Below are 23,965 nucleotides of genomic sequence, written 5' to 3' on the forward strand. Positions count from 1 at the left end.
CCTATTCATTTACTTCAGCACACGAGATGAAAATTAAATTAAATTAAAGTTCCTAGCAGCCTTTTTGGCTTTTAGTGCGTGTTTCAAACACAGATTTTTTTTCTTTGTTAAAACCACCCCTGACTGTGTGAGATATTCGTCGGTGTCATCACCATCATGATGAACACAGATGGAAAAACTTCAGCCCTGCCTCAGTTCACAGAGAACACGTGGGCCGACTGTATGAGTTTCAGGAGCTGATGTGAGGAGAAAAATCATGTCATCTGTATGAAGTAATGTCAGAAGACAAATCTGAGCTGCAGCTGTTTAATGCCCGAGAGAGATGGAGGGCAATGAGATCATATGCAAATCTCATATCATCATCTTCATTTTAAATAATCCCTTTTTTTGTGAACCTTAGTGACCTGAACCATCAAACCATGCAGTGGAAACACTCAAAATTACTTCAGGGTCTGAAAGGGAAAAAAGGAAACACACGTGAAGCAAAAACGTGAAACTGATTTCATCCTCACATATTTTATTTGGGATTTCAGAATTTATTCGACCATATTTTCAGTTTTTACAAATCTGTGGAGCCCCTGAGATCTCATAAGGTGACTTTTTTTTTTTATCTTACTGGAACAGTAAAACATCTCATGCATTATAAAACCACTAAGTAGTTGCGTGCAGCCCCCAGAGCTCAGCGGGTCAAGTTTTAGTTTTACCTGAAGGCCATACAATGAAATTCATAGACAGGCAGTGTGTTACAGCAAATTATGTCCATGTGAAAGAATTATAAATTGTGGCAAGCGTAGCAAAAACACCGTTATCTATACAAGATAACAACTCTTTCACAAGAAAAGACCATGCAAACCAATTATTATATCATAACAAGTCATTAACTTTGTTCATATTATTAACTCATTTGCGCGAGACAGTGACTGATTTGCACGAGACAGCTCATTTGCATACGACAATAACGAAGGTGACTCCGCTTGCGCGAAATGTGTTCTTTGCACAGGAGAACTCATTCACATGGGATAATGTCTGGTTTGCACGAGATAATAACTGAAAAATCTCAAAATTCAGTGACAAAACACAGACTAACTTTCTGTGTGGAGCTTGCGTGTTCTCCCCGTGTCTGCGTGGGTTTCTTCAGAGTACTCTTGCGTTTTCCCATAGGCCAGAAACAGTTGTGAATGTGAGTGTGAATGGTTGTCTGTTTTCTGTGTTAGAGCTGTGATCCAGGGTGTACCCCGCCTCTCCCCTGTGACAGCTGGGATTGGCTCCAGCCCCCCACCCACCCATGAAAACACCACCACTCTCAACTGGATGGATGAGCGGTTGAGAAAACGGATGGATCAATGGTTGTTGGTATATATAATTAAATGAAATTAATAAAATAATGACTTATTCTGACAATATAACGTGATCAAAGTAAGGGATTCACACCAGATAAAAGAGAAATATTTGATCGACTCGTGAAGAACAATCTACACATAAACCAATAATATATCGATCATCATCGGTGACTCGTGAATTCAAAGCAGTAGTCTCATGTTACTGCAGGGTACTCTTAAAAACTTCAACTTGCCGGGGAGTATTTTACACAATTGTACTAGTACTTCTCTGCAACAAAGGATTCTCCCAGCTCTGCTCTGGTGCGCCCCTCCCCATCCTCCTCGCCACTCCTCCTCTTTCTTCGGTGTATAAAGCCGGACTGTCCTGGTCCCTGTAGGGACCGAGGGCTGCAGAGAGGGAAGGAGGAAAAAGCACAGGAAGAAAGAGAAGAAGAAGCACCAGCAGCAGGTTTTACCTCCAGAAAGTGAAGATGAATGTGTGCGCGCTGGCCCTGGGTCTTGCCCTGGTTCTGACCGCGTGTGTGGCCCGGTCTCCGTTCCAGGCGGTCCTGCAGCACAGCCGGATCAGAGGCCGGACGCATGGGTGAGGTTTTTTTCTTTTTTTCTCTCCTGAATCTAAGTGACCCGAGCCGAGCCTGGTCCTGCCCGACTGAACCTCAACTACTACTGAGCTGATCAATAGAAATGATCAGAGAGTGATCGATAATCTGCGGGAGTGTCAGTACTCTGGTCCTTTAGTCACTACACTAAATGTACTAAAACTTCAGCTTTAATAAAGAAATAAAAGTCCCGGTTTGGAAACAAAGTATGAAAATAAAAGTACTTCATTACGCAGGAACATGACGTGTATCGAATATTTTTACTGGAGAAATAAAAAGATTCCTTCTAAGGGCGACTACTAGAAAGTGACTGAATTTTATTGATTGATTCGTCATGAATATACTTATTTGCTGCAAATGAAAAACAGATGTTCTGCAGATTTTTAATCTAGTTCGTGTTGTGCAGCTTTTTTCTGCACTACACCTCAGCTAAAATATTCATTTTACTCACATCTGTCTGACGGTTGTTTCTTATGGCCTCACTGTGCAGGGAAAAGCGCGTATCTCCATATTTGGACAATGGTTGTGATCAAGTTTATTCAAGAACTACCACTTCACGTTTTCCTCATGATCTCAAAGCGTATAATGCACTCCTCCAAAGCACAACTGGAGAATTGAAAATCAATAAAGCAACTATTAAATGATCAGAGATGATAAAAGGACAATTAAAAAAATAATTTTAGAAATAGTCGGAAGGAAGTCGCTGACTTTTTGAGCATCATCTCCTCATGTGATTGGTTCAATGTGTCTGTTTGTTAGCAGGACTGCCTTTAAAGTTCTGGATGGATTCACTTGATGGGTTTTTGTTAGAGGTGGAGCTCTGGCCAACTCAGGTGATTAATGTTTCGAGTCAGTCCACATCTAGTCATTCTTCACTGTTGTGGGATGTGACATAATTGAATATTTGTTGTCATATCTTCACACTTCATACAAATACAACTGAAATATACACACAAAAAGGGAGACATCCTGGTTCTTCTGAAGAAAATATGAAAAAACTAGCCCAGCTCCAGATATCCATCTGAATCCAGGGTTTCAATTCGTGCCAGGTGTGGTGGTAATTTTCATCTCTCACTGGAGTGACACGGTTTCTTGTTTCTTAAGCGAAGGATCTGAATTCTTCTTTGTGTACTGCAGTACGATATTAAATATCCATGGTTTGGGGGGGGGGGGGGGGGGTCAGGGTTTAAACAGCTGGATTTCCTTCACAGACAGGAAACCAGTGCCAGCCTGAGCGAGTCTGTGTGAGTGTAAGCCGAGAGTCAGCGTGTGAGGGTGTTACAGTGATCCGGCTTGTACTCTGTACTGGTTGATATAATCTGCCATAACTCTTCATGTTCAATTTAAGTTAATTTCTATACCTAAGCTGAAGACCCTACGATGTTAGAGAAAGAGCTCCAGCAATCAGTCATCGACCATTTGACAAAAACCAGTGCCAAAACCTTTATAAACGACGGCAGTTTCACTTTTAAGTTTAGTTTCCATCAACTTTAATGACCTCAACTTTTAGAAAAAAGTTTTTCTTCACGTGTTCTGTTTTTTGTTTTTTTTTAACAGCTATAATAGGTTTACAAAACGATCATAGAAAAGTTCTCAGAGGAAAAAACTCCCGGTTTCACTGTCACCCTGACTGGAATTGAAAAAAGCGATGTAAACTGTGTTCATGTACAAGGACAAATGCATTTTCCTAAATACTTCACATCTGGCTGTGAGCCCAGGCTGGAAGGGAAGAAGGGCAGACAACATTTTCTTAGTTACCAAACTAGAAACAACACTTCAGAAAACGGTTGCTTACTTGGTTTCCGCACAGAAGAATTACCTAATATCAGACCTCCTCCTCCTCCTGCCTTCTCCTTCTGGCTCCTCGATGGATATAATCACATGGGTCAGCTAGTGGGAACTGTAAGGTGCCATTACGTAAATCCTCATTTGGATAAACAGCTTTTTCAATTCGGGTCAACAACGTGACAAATTCCTAACCTGCAGAACTCAAACTGAGATCATTTTAATCATTTTGACGGTTGTTGCAGAGGGATCAGCCCTGCAGCCATGAACGATCTGCTCTTTCATGTATTTTACTGCTCTGTTTGTCCTTTATGTTCTGAGTTTGGGATTTCTTTGTGGATGATTTATGGTATAGATTGTTTTGCTTATTAGTCATGCGTGTGTGTGTTTTGCACAGACGCCTCGGGAGACAGCCAGTGCAAATTAGCTTAGGCTCTAAATTGTGTGGTGTGGTTCGTCTTAATATTTATCCCTATGCAGACAGAACAACACACAATGAAACGATATGCATGCCGACTGAGATCACAACATTGTGCTTGAGTGAGTTTGAGTGTTTTTCTTAATTGGGGATAATTATGTTTACCAGAGTTGGTATGAACTGAATTTTTGACAGTCCCAGTTTATCATTTGTGAAACCTATGGCTGTCAGTCTGTTTCAGTTTATGAATTGATGACTCAAATACTTTGATTTAGACTTTTAACAGAGCTTCTACGTGTCTCTGCTCTCACGCTTAGGATTAGCGGTTTACTTAAGCCGACTGTCTCTGTATGTTGGAAATGAAAGTGGTTAATAAGTATAAACATTTGAATTAAAATAAAAATTTTCCTCTTTGTCTCTCTTCTGTTTCAGACCCAATGTTTGCGCCATGCAACAGATTAAAGGCACCAGCAAGAAATATTTCACCAACTGCAAACAGTGGTACCACCGCAAGATCTGTGGCAAACCCACGTAAGTCCCACCGACTGCACTTTTTGCCATATTTACCATTTTAAATACATTCTTAGTTTTCCTTAAGAAGCAGAGCACAGGTCGACTGCTTCTCACTTTTGGTTACAACTGTGGTTCTGAGTTGATTTTTGTATTTGATTTCACCCCAATCTGTTAGTTTGACTTTAGTTCTGCTAAAAAGAGAGAGTTTGTATTCAGATGACAGAGAAATGTCCTTCTCCCTAGGTGTACTTGCCTCTTACATAACCTCAGAATAAAAAGAGCGAAGCACAAACTTCAGAGTCAGTTTACATCTGAGGCTGAGACTCCACTCCCAGTCTCATGAGTTCATTTAAAGGACACGTGCAAACATATACATTGACTTTTCTGATATATTTCACTTCCTTTGGAGTCCTCAAGTCTAAGTCTAAAGTCTCTCGAGTTAGAGTCCGAGTCATTAATTTAAGTCCAAGTCAAGTCTGAATTCCTTCAGTGTTTCCTACCTAAAGCTTCATTTCAGATCAAATAAGGTTGAAACACAGAACTCAGTCCCCAAACTGCGGTAATGATGTTCTTCAAAGTATATAAAGCAAGTTTTTAATTTATTAAAAACACTTATTCATCCTTTGAAAAGTGAGTTTAGCTTGTAAAGTCGTCCAGAGAGTTTCTGAAAATTATTTAAACTGCAATGAGGGTAGCTCTGAATTACAGTCATGCCAGTTTAAAGTCACATAAGGATACGACGCAAGGACAAAGTAGATGTGAAACTGAAGCTTCCAGCCTTATAAACAGTAAAATGTTTATATTATTTCGTAAGGACTGCAGAGCACATCCAGTGTTTCCATGTAAGCTGCAGCGATGATGGCTGTAACCATTGCCAGTAATAAACCAGAAGGCAGAATGATAAACAGCATCCAGTGTCCTAAGAGTGAATCCAGATACCTGCCTATGAATCACACTGTGGTCCAGAATAGGAAAACAAAGTCCTCTTCACTTAGCTTTATTTTACAGAGCATAGGAATATGATCATAACAAGACTTTTAACGTAAGGCTAGTCTCTACACATTCACTTGATAAACAAAAGATCCCTCCCAGGTGAATGGCAAGACGCTGTGGGGTTGCATTAGGAAGGGCATCCAGTGCATAACTCTACCAAATCAAACGTGGAGCTACCTGCTGTGGTAGCCATTTCTGTCCAAATCTGCCAAAACATGCCCACATATACCTTTTTTATTTTTTGTTCTGCTCTGACAATGACATAAACTAAGTTCCATCTGTATTTGGTACCAGTTTTAGATCACAGACACCCTGATAAAAGAAACTGAGGCTATATATACACTCATAGTCACTGACAACAGTCAAGATAAGAGAAACAGGTGGGCAACAAGAAACAGCTGAAACTAATCAAAACAAACACACGAGGGAAGTAAAACTGAATACAAGACATGAGAGATACTTTAAAAATAAAAGAAGTGCCTCTATGTGGCTGTAGCTCAGGAGGTAGAGGTAGAGTGATGTACTAAAGTTAGTGGTTCAGTCCTCCAGTCTGCATGTCAAATATCCCCAAGTTGGTCTATTGCATCCACTGAAGTGTGAATGTTAGATAGAAAGCACTTATATTTTTCTTTTTAAAAAGTGATTGGTGAATGAGCCAAGTGGTATAAAGTGCTCTGAGTGCTCAGGTAGTGTAGAAAAGTGCTATATAAGAACTGTCCGCTTATCATTTAAAGAAGATAAAGACTTGGGGAAGAAAGAATAACCTAAACAAAAAGAAGGAAATATTACTTAACCCAGGAATACAAAGCCCAAATCCTCAAACCACAAAAGTCCTTAAAAGTGACTAAAACCTTAAACAGCAGCTAAACTACAAGACTTAATCTAAACCTCAAAATGACAGAAACCAGTTTGTTCTTAATAAACTCATCTCTATTGATGCATCCATGTAAATAAAGTGAAAGCCTTTTTGTTGTTGCTGTTGCTGTAAGTGTCTATCAAATCCAAGTCTTTGATCAAAGTTGAGGTCATACACTGGAAATCAGGCAGTATAGTAAACAAGTCTGTCAGGTGAAAAGCATCCACAAACAGGAAAGACCTCATGCACATCATCTGAACATTAGGAACACAAGAGAATGCACATAAAGTTTGAGAGGAAATTTGGGAGTGGAAAAATCAAATACTGTTGATTTTCTTGGCTTTTTTTGTCACGGGGTCAAGTTGGCCAGTCAGACAAGTCATTCCAGAACCATCCACAAACACTTGGATTAAAACCAACTTCACTTAAGAGCTGATTTTTCCCATTTGAGCTCCATGAGTGCCGAGAAACAGACTGCTTTTTTACACCTGCTTTTGTGAGAACTCATCTCATTTGGCCTAAAGCTAAACCTGAGCCCAAGTGTGAACAGTTCTAAAGTGAGGGCCAGAAAGCCCTAAAGTCTAAAACTGAAACTCGTCCTCACAGGAATAGACAGACACAGCACTCTGCTTTAATCCTGTCCAGCTCATGAGATCTGCAGCACAGCTGGCCTCTGCTGCCTCATTAATAATGTGGGTGTGTGTCTCTGACTGTAAACCACTGAAATTTACTGTCTGCATTTACTTCCCACCTACATCTTCAGCCCAAAGAGGAAAAACCTTTCTGAACGTTAAACGCTGCATTTGATTTTTATTTTAAATCCGGATTTCTGCTTGGTATGTGTTTGGAAGGCGCTGCAGAGGAAACGTGCTGCTAAATCCTAAAATCCTCCCAGACTCTTTCTATGGGCACATTCTTGAGTGAAACGCAGCTGGCTGCAGAGTGTCCCTGCAGAGCTGTGAACATGAGGAAGGTGACGGTGGGTGAGGAAGATTTAAAAGACAGGAGGCTTATTTTTCATACATGTGTTTATACAGACAACACTGTTTAACAGGAACACAGTGATACAGTTTACTTATGAAGCAGCAGTTGCAAATGCTGAATCAAAATGACAGAACACATAAACAGGGATTTGGACTTGAAGCCTCTGCAGTGATAACAACAGCTTTTCTCCTGATTAATCTACATAACATTCATCACTACAGGCATTAAATCTCACTCAGAAAAACTAAACTCTGAGTTATATCAGTAGCCAGTTTAGCAAAGCAGTAATCAGCTGGACACATGAAACTAAATATGATTTAAAGGCTGTTTAACCACATTTATTCAATCCACTCAAGCTTTCCCCAGACTTTATTAGCTTCTCTTTTTCTAACAAACTCAAACATGAATATCAGTGTTGATTTTTAAATCTGAACATTTGCAACTTGTCAAGCCTCTGACAGCACATTTTACCAAACACAAACACCCACTGTCAGTGTGAATGCATTCATGCCTTCAAAATGTGCCAGCAGTTTGTTTGTTTGTTTGCTGCCACTTTAAACTCAGCTTTGGTCCAATATGTAAGAGGAAGGTGATGGATGTTGTGGAGAAATGAAGATTTCTCGACGGGAAAAACTAAACTGAGACAAAAAAAAATCAACAAAATACAAAAGAAAAAGAAAAACTACCACCAAAACAGAGTACACAAAGTCAGAAGGTATGTGGTTAATGTTGTAAAAGCGTCTATTTGAACCCAGACAGGGTTAAAGTAGCACCACAAAGGAGCAGTCAGAGGAGATTTATATCTGCAGTCGTTTAGATTTACTGGTAAAACTCTGCTCTGGGACCGCCCCACCTTTCCGTGTGTAGCACAAAGAGCCTCTCACAGATCAGAGCAGGCGTCAGTGACAGCAGATATGACGCTGAAACAAGAAAAGAGGGTTGCAAAACAGCTTGCAGAGGCATAGTAAGTGTGTGTGAAGTATTTAAAATCAAAATAGATGAAAAAGTGGATTTGTGGAAGGGTATCAGCTAAGTCATCAGCTCGTGTGGGCTCAGATCAATTATCAATGAGAAATACTTTATTTATTCCATATTTGGGGAGATTCTTTAAATTAGATCAGCAGATCGTGGCATCCCTGAACTCACGTTATAACGCGAGTTCTTAAATCGGAGTCTAAAAATATTAATTCGGACATCTACTTTTATTTTTAAATGGAACCTGAATCTTGGTGTCCTGGGTGACTCTTCCATCCATCATCTCTCCATGAGCTCTGGACGAGGAATGCTTCACATGTTAGAATTATTGGAGCATTTAGTCTGGATTTACACAGATGATGATAAAAATAACAATTTTAAAACCTTTTTGGTCTTTGTCGCTCTAATTTTTAATATTCAGCAAGCCAGATAGAAGAGCTAAATATCAGCCCTGTCTCTGGTTAATGTCTTTTTATTTGCCACAGTCTAGTATCAGCTGATCGGTTATTGGTGCGTGTTGAATTCAAACCGAAGGCGTTGGTGTTTCTGTCACAGATTTATCATGAGGCAAACTTATGGAAATGTCCGCTTCAGCAGTTTAACAGACAGCATAAGAAATGATTCATAACTTTGTTTGCAATGTTTCATTTACTTCTTCTTTCTTCTACTGTAATTCTTCTTAGTTAGTTTCTGTTCCCTCATCTTCTTCATCTCTCAGCCTGCTCCACTATTTTCTTCTCCCGTCTTGTATCTGAAGATGATCCTCCTCCTGTCCGCCACCTCTTTCTGTCTCATACTGTTTTCATCTCTCCTGCTTACTCTGTGTATTTATTCATGCATTTGTGAGGCTCGTCCTGTGTGTTTGTGCATTTCCTGTCCTGAATGTGTCCAGTCAGGATGTTGGACACAGCCTTGACGCAGCTCACAGTTCAGCCTGAATGTTTCTCACAAACAGATTCTTTCAGCTGGCAGCAAATAGGACAGAAAGAGGAAGTGAGACTTTCTGTGGACATTTGTAGGAAGTGAAGTTGCTGGAGGACCCTGACGCCCCATGCACACAAATCTTACAACACCCACAGTGTGGGTGTGGAAACACTGAGCTCTTATCTCTGACAGTTTAGTTGGATTTACACTGGTGGGGCATTTTGAGTCTAACAGTCATGTCTTTGTCTCTGCGGCTTTGGACCCGTGGGTTTCTGTGGAGGAGGATCCGGAGGTTAGAGGTCAGCAGAAGGAAGACTCATAACTCCCATCGTAATTCACTACAACCCCCCTCTGAACCCCGGGTCCTCAAAGTACCCTCTGTCTGTCAGACACTAATGCCACATCTGTTTCTTTAACCCTAAGTAATACTGCTAATAATAATAATAATACTTACAATAACAGCACTGAAGTAACCATCTTATTTATGTTATAAAGAACAAAAGATCAAAATATGCAGTTAAAGGAGGTAAAACTATCCAAGTCAACAGGTTTTCAACTGAAGGAGGCAGCTGTGCAGATTGTGAGAGTTCATTCATTCCACAGTTTAGGAGCTAAAACAACAAAAGCAAAATGCGTTAAAGGTTTGGAGTCAAACTGCGAGAAGAGACTTTGTGTCAGCCTACAACTGCTAAAACATGGCTCAAAGGTCAGAGATGTAGCCTGGAGATGTTTAAAGCTCAGCAGCTGGGTGAGATCTGATGGGGGGATTTCACTCTGGTCTACATATCTTTATCACTGTTACATTACTTTTGTCCCTTTGATCTTCTTGCTGTGATTTCTTATGTGTCAGAACTTTTTATAATAGTGCACAGAGGTCTGGTGTCCAAAGTTATTCGCTGATCTTTTGCTACCCAACCTAGTCTTGATAATTATTATGAAATCTGAGAGCTTTGAGGACTTTCCAGATCCTTGTAGCCTTTGGTAGCTTCCAGAGCTCCACAAGTTTTGAGAACTTCAAAGACTTGAGACCTCTGGTAGCTGTTAGAGGTCCAAGAACTTTAAGAGCTCTGAGAGCGTTGATCACTCTGACAGCTCAGACACCTTCAAGGGCTCCACTAGCTTTCAGAGCTTCAAAGGTTCAAGCTCACTTCTAGCTTTGAAACCTCTGAGAGCTTTGGTAGTTTTTAGAGCTACAAGATTTTTTAGAAGCAATTTAGTATAATTTTCAAATCCTTTATTTGTAAAATGCAAAATAAAACTGAACTTTCTGTCCTTTTTGCCCACATAATAAGGCATATAGCGGTACACACTGATGTACACATGAAGTTTGGAACGCTTGACTATGATTTGAGCTGTGTTATGTTTAGACTTTGATTATTGGGAATGTGTGATGTGGTTTGTAGAGTCTGGATTTAAACTGTTAGCTGTTAGCTTGTCATGACTGACTTATTCAGAGTTTTTATTGAGATGTTAATAAAATCAGTGATCTTGCACCTGTGCGGTGTATATGACACAGAATTCGGTCAGAAGATTAGATTTCTGGCTCTTAAATATTGTGTAAAAGTATTAATTTTGTAGAAAAAAAATCTAGATCATTAACAGGCATTTTTGTTAAATAAAGGGCATTTCATTTAGAATTAACTAGCACACGTTTATGTACCGCACCCTCACAATAACCAAGCTTGTGTAACTCGTCCCTTAATTGCCTCACTGTGGTGTCTAACTTTAATTCATCAGCTTTAGTTAATAAAAGTTTCTCAAAGACAAAATTTGTACGTGTCCACCTTGTTTTTACATTCTGGAAATGACTTTTAATCCCTGATGAAACTTTTCTCAGGCTTTTCATGGCTGGCAGTTTCATGTTTGAAGCTTCCTCTGACAATCTGAAGGATGACGTGCTGCTGACTGATGTGAAAGCATTTCTTTTTTAAGGTTTTCATTGAGCAGCTCGATCCCGGCGGCAGAATTACTGCAACCTTGCTCTGTTTGTTTTGTCATAAATCCACAGCAGCCATCTTTACTTATGTGGAGAACAAAAGGGACCTGAGTTTCCATCTGCTTTGATAATCAGTCCAGTGTGTGTTTGCGCACATTAACACACACACCATCAGTAGCTGCTCTTCACATGTTTGCACTTATGTGATGAAGGCTGCGGGAGCTTTGGGAGCTTCCTTTTTCTCTTTGTCGACGTTAAACTTTATTATAGAGGACCTGAGAGCAGAAATAAGACCTCTGTCTGCAGACGGTTTAAGTGTTAATATGGAGCAGTGACTGGTTGGTGGTCCTGGCTTCACTGAAAGATTCGTCCACTAATCACTCTGTTAAAACAAACACAAGAAACTCAGAAATTCATAATGAGATTCCTCCATCAGGGGACTCTTCCCATCAGGAAAATTTATATATTTAATAAATTTGCCAGTCAACCTTCCAACAATTGTTGACTCGTAAAGCTGAAGAAAATACACATCTGATGTTTATAGACTCAGAACGTCTCAGAGAGAGGACATAGTGGAGGAGCTGACACAGGAGGAAGTTTAGGAAATTGATTTTTATAGAAGAATTCAACTGCTGGCAGACTGATCAATCAACGATTTATCTCCAGCTGCAAATTAAAAAGTTCCCATGTCATGCAACATAGAGGCAGGCTGACACAAAGAGGTTGGCTTATACATGCAGGATAAATATTAAATATTAAAGCGACACAGGTGGTTGTAGCTGCTGGCTGTCTGCTAGGCTTCACCTCAGCTAATCTGCTCTCCACCTTCTACATTCTAACTACGGTGTTCAAGACTCAAGACTTAATCTTTGGCCCACTGTTATTTCCAACGTATTTCTAATACATGTAGCTAGAGCTTTCATAATGATAGTATTGTCACTGTCACTGTGTGTCATTGTTATGTCCCTCTGGAATTCAACCCCAGCAAACTGCTCGATAAACAGACTGACCAAGAAGTTTTCTCCAGTTTTGATTCTGTCTTTTATAAAACAGTCTTTGAAGACGACATTCAAATAAATGAAGAATTACTCTGTCATACATGTAATCAAAGTATTTGTCAGAGCTGAGAAGCTTTTTTAGTGAAGGTTGTTGAGCCAACGGTTGATTTTTTTCCCCCGCTGAATTATGTTCATTTGCTCTCAGTTTAAAAGACACTGACTATTATGGGTATGCGTCTTCTTCACTACCTTTGCAGTGACATAATAGTTCAAATCTGCTTTGGTTAAGTCTTAATCACCCTCAAGCTGCCGGTTAAACTGAAACTAGTAATGTTCATGTCCAGAACTATTCAAACTGCAGTCGAGTTGCCACTTTTCTCTTCATAATGACCTTTTATTTTGTAGTGGACAGGAAGTGAGGAGCTGGATGGGGGCTCCTGCCCTGGTTTTAGTGTTTTTCCTGGCAGTGGGTGCAGGTTTCCTCTCAGACGTCTAGTCTGGTTGCAGATTCTTCTCCTCTCTGAGGAAATGAGCTTTATGAGCCCAGACGGCGGAGCCACATTTATTATGGAAATCTCAACAGGAAGTCCTGAAAGCTCCATTCAGGCTGTACGCTTCATTGCAGCCCACATGTGCCTGTAGCTGAAGTAACGTTCTGAGATTTTTCCAGCAGACAGACCTCCACAGGTCCTCCTGGTCCCACAGTTACTGCTTGTAAATCCTGCTCAGTGGGTGCACTTCCCAGAGTGACCACTAGGTACACTAGGTAAAAAGAGTCAGAATCCATTATTAATCCCTGTCACTCACAGGGTAACCCAGCCATAAGCCATACTGTTCTTTCTCCTTATTTTTTTTTACATCCAGACCATAATTTATAAAATAAACTGTGTTTTTTGGATTTTTTAAAAGATTTTAAACTACAATCTGACACCATAAACCAGCATTTCTTAATTTCCTCCTTTCTCAGACAAGTTTATGTTTATAATGCGAATTCCAATTATTTTTAATTGTTTTTCAGACATAGAGGAACCTTCTGCCCACCATGAAGAACAGATTGTGGACAGACTGCGAATGTGTTGGTGCAGCGACGAAAAACAGTCCCATACATACAGCTTTACAATGAGTAGGAATAGTAGATGTGCTGCTTCCACTAATGTGTGACATGTAAATCTAGCACACATAACATGATCTGCATGTCATGACTGAAAAACTCTTCAGTCAGTGAGAAACTGGAAAAAAATCAGAGGGCAATTAAATGCTCTGGATGCAGAATAATTTTTCTGGTGGAATACACTTCAAACTGTGAATCCAAAACACTCAGGGAAACACAAAGCCTTTCCTTGTCTGTTTTTCTTCTCTTTTCCATAATTTGCAGGCAGCATGTCACTCACCTCATCCACTCTGTGTCCAAATGAGTCATGTTTGGGCGCTCAGAAAAGGGTCATCAGCAAAATTCAGTGCTCACCTGTCCCACTGGATGATATTGGCTGTAGTACAGCAGCGTGATTTTTCTCTGGCTAATATTGTGGCCTCAATAGGTCCGACTTTTCCAGTGATTATCCAGAGGGTGTGCCCATTCTCTTTTGTCTTCTACATACAAATGCTTATTTAAATAGGTAGATTGGTGTCATTTGTACATAGGCACACTGAAGAGCCACCAAACAGGCACACATGGAAGGATGATGTTCCTATCATATTGCCATTCCACTATCTTATACTTTGCCTTCATTCAGCACTTTGACATAATCCAGCAAAGAGTTGAGCTGCCTCTGATTCAGATCCAGCTCTCTCAAAGTCTAAGTTGCTTTTGAAGACATCTTTGGTTTCAGAGTTCCCCTTTTAGCTTGTGTTGTACAATATTAACTCCTTCCATCTGATGACTTACTCAGGCTGAAAGATGTGTAGGTCTTCCATTCAGCTAAAGCCATAATACAGATAGTTTTTTGTCTTTTCTTTAGATAAACTAGTGGTTAGTGTGCAAAGTACTGATGCAGTAAACAAAGGTGGGTCTTCAGCTTTGTAGAAGCTGTTGTTTTCCTGGACAAACAGGTGGGTTTTGTTGAGTCAGGTAAGGGCTGATTGGTTACTGGAGCTCTTTTTTTGTCATTTCATAAGACCACTTGCACTACCTGCAGACTCTCAGGTCTGCTCATGCAGCTCGTAACTTTATTAGCATAATTACTGTCAGACAGGAATTTATGAGTATCCTGTAGCAGAAACCCTACAGACAAGTTACGAGCTCCTGATGCGGCAGAGAGTTTTATAGAGAAACAGGAACATGAAGTCTGACATGAAGCCTCTGCTCTGACGTCAGGGAATACAAGAAGGTCTACAAGAATCCTCATGTTCTCCTGTGTTTTTATGTGTTCTCTGCAGGGTGATCACCTATGAGTGCTGCCCTGGGTATGAGAAGATTCCCGGGGAGAAGGGCTGTCCTGCAGGTATGACCTCTCACCCCTTACACTAAATATGTTTAAAACATCTGTTGGGATTTTACTGCAGAGAGTCATCAGCTGGGTTTGTTTATGTGCACCATTGCAGCGCTGCCTCTTGTGAACATCTACAGCACTCTGGGCATGGTTGGCGCCTCCACCACTCAGATGTACTCTGATCGAGCCCAACTCAGGGAGGAGATCGAAGGTCCAGGAAGCTTCACCTTCTTCGCCCCGAGTAACAAGGCCTGGGAATCTCTGCCAACAGTCAGTACACACTCACACACTTTTACTGCAACCTCGCGCTCCTTTTGTGAGGAGCAATCAGAGATGGTTCTCCTGCTTAACTCATTGTGTGTCGTTTGTTGTCGTTTTCCAGGAGATCCTTGACGCTCTGGTGAGCAATGTGAATATCGAGCTGTTAAATGCTCTTCATTACCACATGGTCAGTCGCCGGCTAACCTCTGAGGAGCTGAAGCACGGATCCACCTTCTCCTCCATGTACCAGGACGCCCCCGTCCATATACACCACTACAGCAATGGGGTGAATGAAGACATACTATTGTTATCCTGTAACTCTGGCACAGGAATCAAGTTTAGCTGTCATGATAACATGAATATAGACCAGAGAAATTTGTAATTAATGTGAAACCACCGCAGGAAGAATCATTAGCTGAGACAACCGACTTTAGTCAGGGTTCTGAGTATTGATCAGCTAAGCTATTGCTCTCCCTTCTCCACAGAGGACTTTGGTCAGCAGTTCCAGTGCTTGTTAGGATACTTTTTTTTTTTTTACCAGACTGTCTCCAGGCTCAAAACTGAGGCTGTATGTACAGTCTTGCTCTGAACATCATTATTATCTTACATTAGGTATCATATCACGTGTATGATCATCAATGTATGATCATACACATAACTGTTAAAGGCGTAACACAAATATTTGCAGTAACAACACATTAATACATTTTCTTCTTATATCTACAGATTGTGACTGTGAACTGCGCTCGTCTGGTCAAACCTGACCAACATGCCACCAATGGCATCGTGCACGTGGTTGACCGCGTCATCACAGCCATCTCCAACAACATGCAATCAATCATTGACATTGATGACGACCTGGAGACTCTGCGTGTAAGTCCATTGAATTTAAAATCCTTTTGTTGTTTTAAACCTTTGGAAAAAATTGTATTAAAACAGCCTACGAAATTAGAAATACCTGCTTATCTAAAAATATTTAAATGAAGTTGTTACATGAACAGCTAAAGGAACTGTAAAAGTTGTGTAACAGCTGGTGGAACATCAGCCAGCTAATTAGGTTCATTAGTAACATGACTGGGTATAAAATGACTATCACAGAGAGTTTCACCAGGCTGTGAAACATAGCAGGGGCAAATACCTCAGCAGTTTAAGAAGAACATTTTTCACCATAAAATGACAAAGAGTTTGATTCCATCACAGTAAATCATTAAAATATATCACAAGGTAAAGTATCAGTAAAAATTCTAAAGTCCCATGAACTCTCCTTCTGAATCTAAGGTCTACCCCATTAACTGGACCTGCTAGTCCATAGTTGCTGTTGCAGACCTCTATGGGACATTGTGATGGACCGAGTTGAAAAAGCAGGAGGAGTCACAGGAATTATTACAAAAATAGGGTTTTCATTTGTGAACCCAACCCAAAAATTATATTTACAAAAGTCATAAATGTTGAGCTCATAAAAGAGGTCAAAGAAACAAAACTCAACTCAGGCAAAGACTGCAAACTTAACAAACCAAATGACTGCCCAAACAAACATAAATGACCTCCACATGAAATTACACACGAGGGTATATATAATGGCTGATCAGACCGTTGAGACACGAGGGGTAACTAAACAAAACACAATCATAAACAGCAAACAATGCAGTACAGTCTTGTTTGTTAATAAACTAAACACCAAAGAAGGAAATCAAAACTACTAAACCCTAAACTAAACTCAAACATTTAATTAAGTAAATGGTAAATAGCCTGTATTTGCATAGCGCTTTACTAGTCCCTAAGGACCCCAAAGCACTTTACACAACCAGTCATCCACCCATTCACACACTGGTGATGGCAAGCTACATTGTAGCCACAGCCACCCTGGGGCGCACTGACAGAGACGAGGCTGACAGACACTGGCGCCACCGGGCCCTCTGACCACCACCAGTAGGCAACGGGTGAAGTGTCTTGCCAAAGGACACAACGACCGAGACTGTCCAAGCCGGGGCTCAAACCGGCAACCTTCCGATTACAAGGCGAACTCCCAACTCTTGAGCCACGAAGTACAACTACTTTATTTGTAAATTAAAGAAAACACACATTCACCCTTCAGCAGGAAGTGGTGGTGCGGTCCAGTTATCCCTCTTTGCATTTAGTTGTTTCAAACCCTGGCCACCGATGCAAGCTGCCGTCAAACATGAAAGAAGAAGAAGAAGAAGAACCCTGGCCACCACCTTTTGTCTGGCAATTTAGAGTGTGGCCATGGGTATGTTGACACTGGGGAAAAATCTTTTTCACAGAAGTTGTTTCTTATGTCAAAAAGACATTTTTAACCACATGCTCCACAGTAACAGATTCTGGGTGACTGCTGTCCATATCTGTCACATACAGAAAACAATTAGAGAGCTATGAAATCCTGAACATTTAGCTTTTCTACAGCAATAGGTTTGCACGTCCCCAGACACTTGTAGTAGTTGTAAGTTCTGATGGAATAAGCAGCTTAAACTCTTGTCTCTGTTTTCTTGTATATCTCATTGTCTGTGTTTCAGACGGCCTTTGCTGCTGCAGGTCTCACCACCATGCTGGAGAACGAGGGTCATTACACGGTCTTCGCTCCCACCAACGACGCCTTCGAGAAGATTCCTCGGGAGACCCTCAACAGAATTCTGGGAGACCCCATAGCTCTAAAAGGTGACTGGCACAAGACACTCTGACTCCTTCTATCTGGCTCTGTTTATATTTTTAATTACTTTTGTATGCCCCCTCAGACCTGCTCAACTACCACATCCTGAAGAACATGCACTGCGCAGAGTCGATTGTGTCAGGAACACCAATGGAAACGTTGCAGGGAACCATGCTGGAGGTCGGCTGTGATGGAGAACACGTGACCCTGAATGGCAAAGCTATCATCACCAAGACGGACCAGCTAGCCACCAATGGAGTCATCCACTACATCGGCGAGCTGCTCATTCCTGACTCAGGTAATTGCACTACAAACAATACTACTAATACCACAATGCTTCACCCAATATAGGGAAGATATTGCTGCACAAGGAATCCGCACAAAATAGTCCTTCAGTAGTGGTTTTAACATAAGCACTTGGAATAATCATGGACTCAGAGTTGAATTATCACCTTCAGGTCATTGGAAGAGCTTCTGTCTTAGCAGGAGATCCAAAAAAAATCTCATGTTTATTATTTTTACAGATCTTTCAAAGTTTAGGGTCCTCACTGAGACTAAGAGACAAGATCCGTCCACTTCTTGGATCTCTACACCTGGGTGGTATTCAACCAAATCAAATTTTGGTGTTATGAAATCACACCTTGAACCAATTGATTGGGCCGATGGTGGTGTCGAGTGACTATGGGACCAATTATATTAAAATAAACCAAGTCACATTTGTCCACATTGAGTACCACTGGAAGTGAACAATGGTGGAAAATTTACAGTTACCATTTTTAGGTTAGGGTTAGGGTTACCTAAAAGGATTATTAGTTGTACCAGAGATAGTATTAATACTTCTTTGTCTCTTGCAGCTAAAACTCTCCTGGAGCTGGCTGAAAGTTCATCTGTTTCCACTGCGACCAGGATGTTTGTTGAAGCTGGTCTAACCCCCCACCTGACCGGGTCTGAGGCTCTGACCATGCTTGCTCCCCTGAACGACGCCTTTAAAGGTAACGTGTGGCCCCCAAAAAAGGCCTTTCCTGCCATCCTGTAGGGATAATCAGAAATGGGTATGAACAGCCATTGTTTCCACGTGTCTAACAGGAAGTATGACAATGACTCCCAGCATGAGAAAATTAATGAGTAATCACGTCTTGAAGGAGCAGCTGTCATCCAAGGCTCTATACCATGGCCAGGAGTTGGAGACACTGGGAGGCCTCAAACTCAGAGTCTTTGTCTACAGAAAAGTAAGAACTGACATTTCTTTACTTGGTGGTTTGTTCCACAGTTTGTTAGAGACACTTTTCAGATTCCTTGTGTCTCAGACTCAGTTGTGGTTACTAACCATAACTCTCTGTTAGGGCGACTGAACAGCCAAAAATCACAAATTCTAGAAGTGTACAGATGTGGTTAGGAGTACTTGGAATTCACAGGGTAAAGAAGCAGAGTAGTACTGTTTCATCATGTGTCAAAATACAGCCATGAGAGTGTTTAATTGGACCTGAAACAAGTTAAATATTCTGAATGCAGAACAGCCAACTGTTCAGCTGTTTGGCTGAATTGAGTGTGGATAGTTCTCTGCTGGATCAAGAGGCTGTTCACAGCAGATGTTGCTCTTTTATGTGGTTTTGTTTTATGTGATTGTTTGTGGTCAGAACAGGAAGCTGCTGCTGAAGAATCAACTTCTGATGGAGCTGCTGCCTCCGTCTGCTGCTGCCATGAGGAATTAAACCGCCTCCATCTCCTAACGAGATGCTGGTTTTCATCTCTCTTGAAAACCTCTTTTCTTTATTAACTTTAACTTGAAACATGCAGACAGAACTTTATTGAAGTAATAAATGAAACACAATAAATGCTTATTTTCCCATGATTGTTTGGAGCTGAACAGTCAGCATCACCAGTTGCTGAGTAGGCTAGCCAGATTAGTCATACCATGTCACTATTTTGGGTGATTACTTTATGTTGTGCACCCTCTACTTGGTTGGTCCTTGTTTGTATTGTCTTAGTTCTTCTTGATCTCATTATTGACTTTAACACTGTTGATCATGACATTTAATTCAAAGCCTTTATGATTTCATTGGTTCAGGTCAGAGACCTAAACTGTGATTAGTAGTTAAAAAAAATCCAACCAGGGGTTCCTCAAGGCTCACGTTTTGGCCTATCTTCAACTTGCTGATTCTCTAACCCAGTAAGACCTCTCAAGTAATCAGATGCAGATCTTTTAACGGTTCCCAGAATCAGATCTCAGCCTGCTGAGGGTGCTTTCAGCTACTGTGGTCTTGTTCTTTGGAACAAGCTGGCTGCTGACCAAAGGTCAGTTATAACTATGTCTACGTTAAAAACCTTTTTAATCTCACAAGCTTACACCTAATAAGTTGATACCTATTTGGCCTCTATCGCCCCTGTATTGAGTCACTTTGGCCTTTACCCCATGTTAGCGTTGCTGGTTCTTGTGTGCTCCCTTGCACGCTGTTAGCCCTTGTTTGGTCCCCGTTTCTCTCCCCTCCGTTGACCCTTGTTCTGCCCTTGTTAACCCCTCTCTATGTGTCAGTTTTAGTTTTTTCCTTAGGCTCTCAGAAACATACTTTGCAAAAGTCAAGTCAGATAATCGATGAATGACCGAAAAATGAACTGATTTTGTAGTGGATTAGCTGCCTCTCACACTGATGCTTTACGCATTGATACGTCCTAGCAGTAGTATTGATTGTGCTCTGGTGACACAGGATGTGAGGCGTTTGTGTTTCTGCTCGTTTCCACATGTCCCAGGTCTGGTTTGTGGGTGGTTGTCTGCTCGGTAATGAACTCTGCAGACCACATCAAGCTTCCTGCATCCCACAGTGGTTAAGTCTTTCCATACTTAACCATTGTGGGACTGTGTGTGGTGTGTTACCTCATTTAAAGAGGATATAAACCTGTCTACTTAGCCACAGAGTTACATTACACCATTAATTGTTACATTTTAATGTGAAGTATGTTTTAAGGTTTGTGTTTGACACTTTACATTGTAAAGATAAGACCAACATAATATCCTACACTAGACTCTAGAATGTGGAGACAGTAGCATGAAAAAATTCTTAGTCATCTGTGATTCCCTCAGGCCTGTAGTCAGGTTTCCTCCGCAAGTCAACAAACATTACAGAGAAGAAGCTTTAGTTGGTCAGGTTTTTTAATCTAAGCAACATAATAATAACTAGAAGGGTACCTTCAAAATCAAGATGGTCAAACTCAGCATGGTCAGTGTGAAGGTTAACAGGTTTCCACAACAAATATTAGATCAACAAATATATCAGAAACACTCTGGCTTGCTAGCAGTGGTATCTAAACAGTATAATAACAGTAATAATAATAACTAGAACTCGTTTTTTCTGATTCCAAAGCCCAGTGTTAGGTATTTAAACACAATTTTTTTTCTTTGTAGAACCTTTGCATCGAGAACGCCTGTATCGCTGCGCATGACAAGGTTGGACGCTATGCCACCATGTTCACAGTGGACAAAGTAATCACTCCACCAATGGGAAACATCATGGATGTCTTGAAGGCCGATGACCGCTTCATGTGAGGATCTGTACCATCTGAATCATGTTTCTCTGATGGAAAAGTACAGCAAAAACACTCCCTGTCACCTATTGGCAGTTTTAATGACTCTACAGTGCACCTTAGAGGCACAGAGCAGCAACTGCACAAACTATGATCAGTGAAAAAGGGTTTTTTGTAGTTTGAAGCTCCAAAAAAGTGAGTCAGCTGTTAGCCTAGATTATCATAAAGCTGTTAGTTTGGTGTTGCATAATGACTGGAAGCAGAGGTGTTAGTGTGTTGTTGTGTAGTTGCCATTCGAGCTAACATCATTTATTGCTGTTTTCAGCACGCTGGTCAATGCCATCCAGACAGCAGGTATGACCGAGCTTCTGAACCAGCAGAAGGTGTTCACCTTCTTCGCTCCCACCAACGATGCCTTCAATGAATTGCCGCAGGATGAACGCAACAGGCTGATGCGTGAGTTTTGTTCAACCACACAGCTTCTCTTTATTCACATTCTTAATTAATCCACATGGACAGTTTCCACACACGTGTGGAAAGCGTCTATTTTCTTTACAGCAGTTTATACTGAGAGGTGGTTTGTAGAGATTTCTCAGGGGGGCTAATTTTCTGCTCTTTGTTTGGACTGAACACGCTGAATGTTCACAAACTGTTTGTTTAATCTGCTGCACAAACAGCAGCAGCTTCCACCCTAATAAAGACATACAGAGACTCTGCTCTGATTCCAGTCATCTACTGACACGGGGCAAAGCAAGTCGTGGCTTATACCAGAGCTTAGCATGAAGAAGGAAATGAGATCAGACGCACAGTAAGAACCGTTTGTGTTTCTGTGTCCAGGTGACCCTCAGCACCTGTCAGGTGTGCTCAAGTATCACCTGGGGGAGAGTATGCTGGTGAGCGGTGGCGTCTCCTCTCACACCAGGTTCCAAACTCTGCAGGGGGAGAAGCTAGAGCTGGGCTTGGTTGGTTCAAAAACGTTATTTAAAAGATGTCGAAATCTTTTTTGTTTAAATACACAGTTTATTATTATTGATATTATTATTATTATTATTATTATTATTATTATTATTATTGTTGTTGTTGTTGTTGTTGTTGTTGTTATATTTTGATTATTCATCTCTAATTTGTCTATTTTATATTTGTTTTCAATATTTTATTCAGCACTTTGTATCTTATTTCACATTTAAAGGCATATTTAATTTGTGTTGACCATAGATGTTGCACAGTATTGCTGTTTTCTTAGGAATAATCAGCGAGTCTGACGCCTTTCTTTGTCTCTCAGCGTAACTACACGGTTTACGTCAACAAAATCCCCGTGGCCGACGCTGACCTGATGGCGACAAACGGAATTATCCACGCGGTCAACAGCATCATCAGACCTCTGCGTGAGTACCGTGTTTACAACATCGAACTATGGATAAGATAGTTGTATTATTGTAGGGTCTATCTTACAATATAAAGCGCCATGCAGCCACTGATGTTGTGATTTGGCGCTGTATACATAAAATTGAAGCGAAGTAAGCAATTTTCAAATGTAGACCTGTCCTTTAAAGCTGACCTGGCGTTTTTGTGTCTTCAGCTCCAAAGGTGGACAGAGAGCAGAGCGACGGACCTGCAGCTCCTCTCAGAGCCATTCCCGCTTCCAGGGTGAGAAAGGCCTTTCTTTATGCCAAAAAACCTTTTCACAAATAATCTGAATATCACTTTTGCACCTCAAAATGTCCAAAATCCTGAAATCAGAAAGATTGATGTAATACCTGTCCTCTGATTACTGAATCACATGTTTGGGCTGCAATGCCCTCCTTTGTGTCTTGCAGGCAGACTCCAGGGGCTTCAGGAACGGTGAGTGTTTGTAATGTCTTCATGATATGTTTAGTTCCTGCTGCACGCCACTCTCATCTGAATCTGCTCTGCTTCATTCTCTGTTTCTTCAGACGATCTCTTCAATAAGGTTCTCAACAGTCACTCCAGCAAGATGATCAGCCGGAGGCAGTAACACTGCCAAGAGGGAAGACGACAAGGAGAAAAGCAGAGGCTCTCTAGAGAGGGTCAAAGGTCAAGTGTTAAATCCTCTGCTGCGTGGCCATGAGAGGATCTGAAGGTGATTTTCTGGTGTAATTCATGTCTGGAAAAGAAGAAATGTGTGTGAAGACTTTTTAAAATTGTTCCTTTTTTATTTTTAATCAAACCAATGTTGTTTTTTCTGTGCGCTGTAAAAAAAAAAACATATATATATATATATATATATATATATAACAGCTAGTTTTTACTTCCATAATTCAGAGTGTGAACTTTTGTAAAGTGTGTTTTGTACTCGTGTTGTTCTGCAGCATGTCAGAGCTCGAAGCAACCATAGAGCTGATGGTTTCTGTGTGGTTTTTTTTTTTTGTAAAATAAAACCGAAAAGTGAGACCACACTGCCGCTCGTTTGACACCATGTGTCCTTCAGCCTCACCTCGCATCTGTCTGCACTAACATCTCTGTATGAAAGTGAAGTTGAAGAACAATCAAATCATTATGTCTTAGTTACATTTTTACAACAAAAGTTGCTCTGTAATTTTCTCAGATTCTACCTATGACAGTGGTTGTGACTCCATCCCTCTAACATTTGGGAATCCTGCATCGTCCCTGATGTGATCCAGGTTTGAAACTGAGCTGCTTTTTGCACAGTTTAATTTGAAGCAGTGAACGCCTCTCAGAGACCAGAACATGCTGTTAAAATGATCTTGTTTCAAGACCGAACATCAACATCAGCCGTGAGCTGTTCGAT

The 23,965-nt window shown here is 40.9% G+C and overlaps 1 protein-coding gene across 1 annotated transcript; it reads left to right on the top strand.

The window, feature by feature from the left end:
• The first annotated feature begins 1,689 nt into the window (after positions 1-1,689).
• tgfbi (transforming growth factor, beta-induced) lies at positions 1,690-23,574 on the top strand. Its single transcript, XM_085470133.1, has 17 exons — positions 1,690-1,923; positions 4,575-4,673; positions 14,698-14,762; positions 14,863-15,020; positions 15,133-15,297; positions 15,738-15,884; positions 17,543-17,684; positions 17,762-17,974; positions 18,531-18,668; positions 18,763-18,905; positions 21,077-21,213; positions 21,521-21,651; positions 22,033-22,157; positions 22,478-22,580; positions 22,775-22,842; positions 23,013-23,037; positions 23,130-23,574. Exons 1-17 carry the CDS (start codon positions 1,811-1,813, stop codon positions 23,189-23,191), a joined length of 2,034 nt encoding a protein of 677 aa, XP_085326259.1. The 5' UTR covers positions 1,690-1,810; the 3' UTR covers positions 23,192-23,574.
• Positions 23,575-23,965: the final 391 nt, after the last annotated feature.

The sequence above is a fragment of the Copadichromis virginalis genome, linkage group LG2 (assembly GCF_057382275.1).
Source record: "Copadichromis virginalis isolate Kocher_CV1m ecotype Utaka linkage group LG2, C_Virginalis_male_GT1.1, whole genome shotgun sequence".
Lineage (NCBI taxonomy): Eukaryota > Metazoa > Chordata > Actinopteri > Cichliformes > Cichlidae > Copadichromis > Copadichromis virginalis.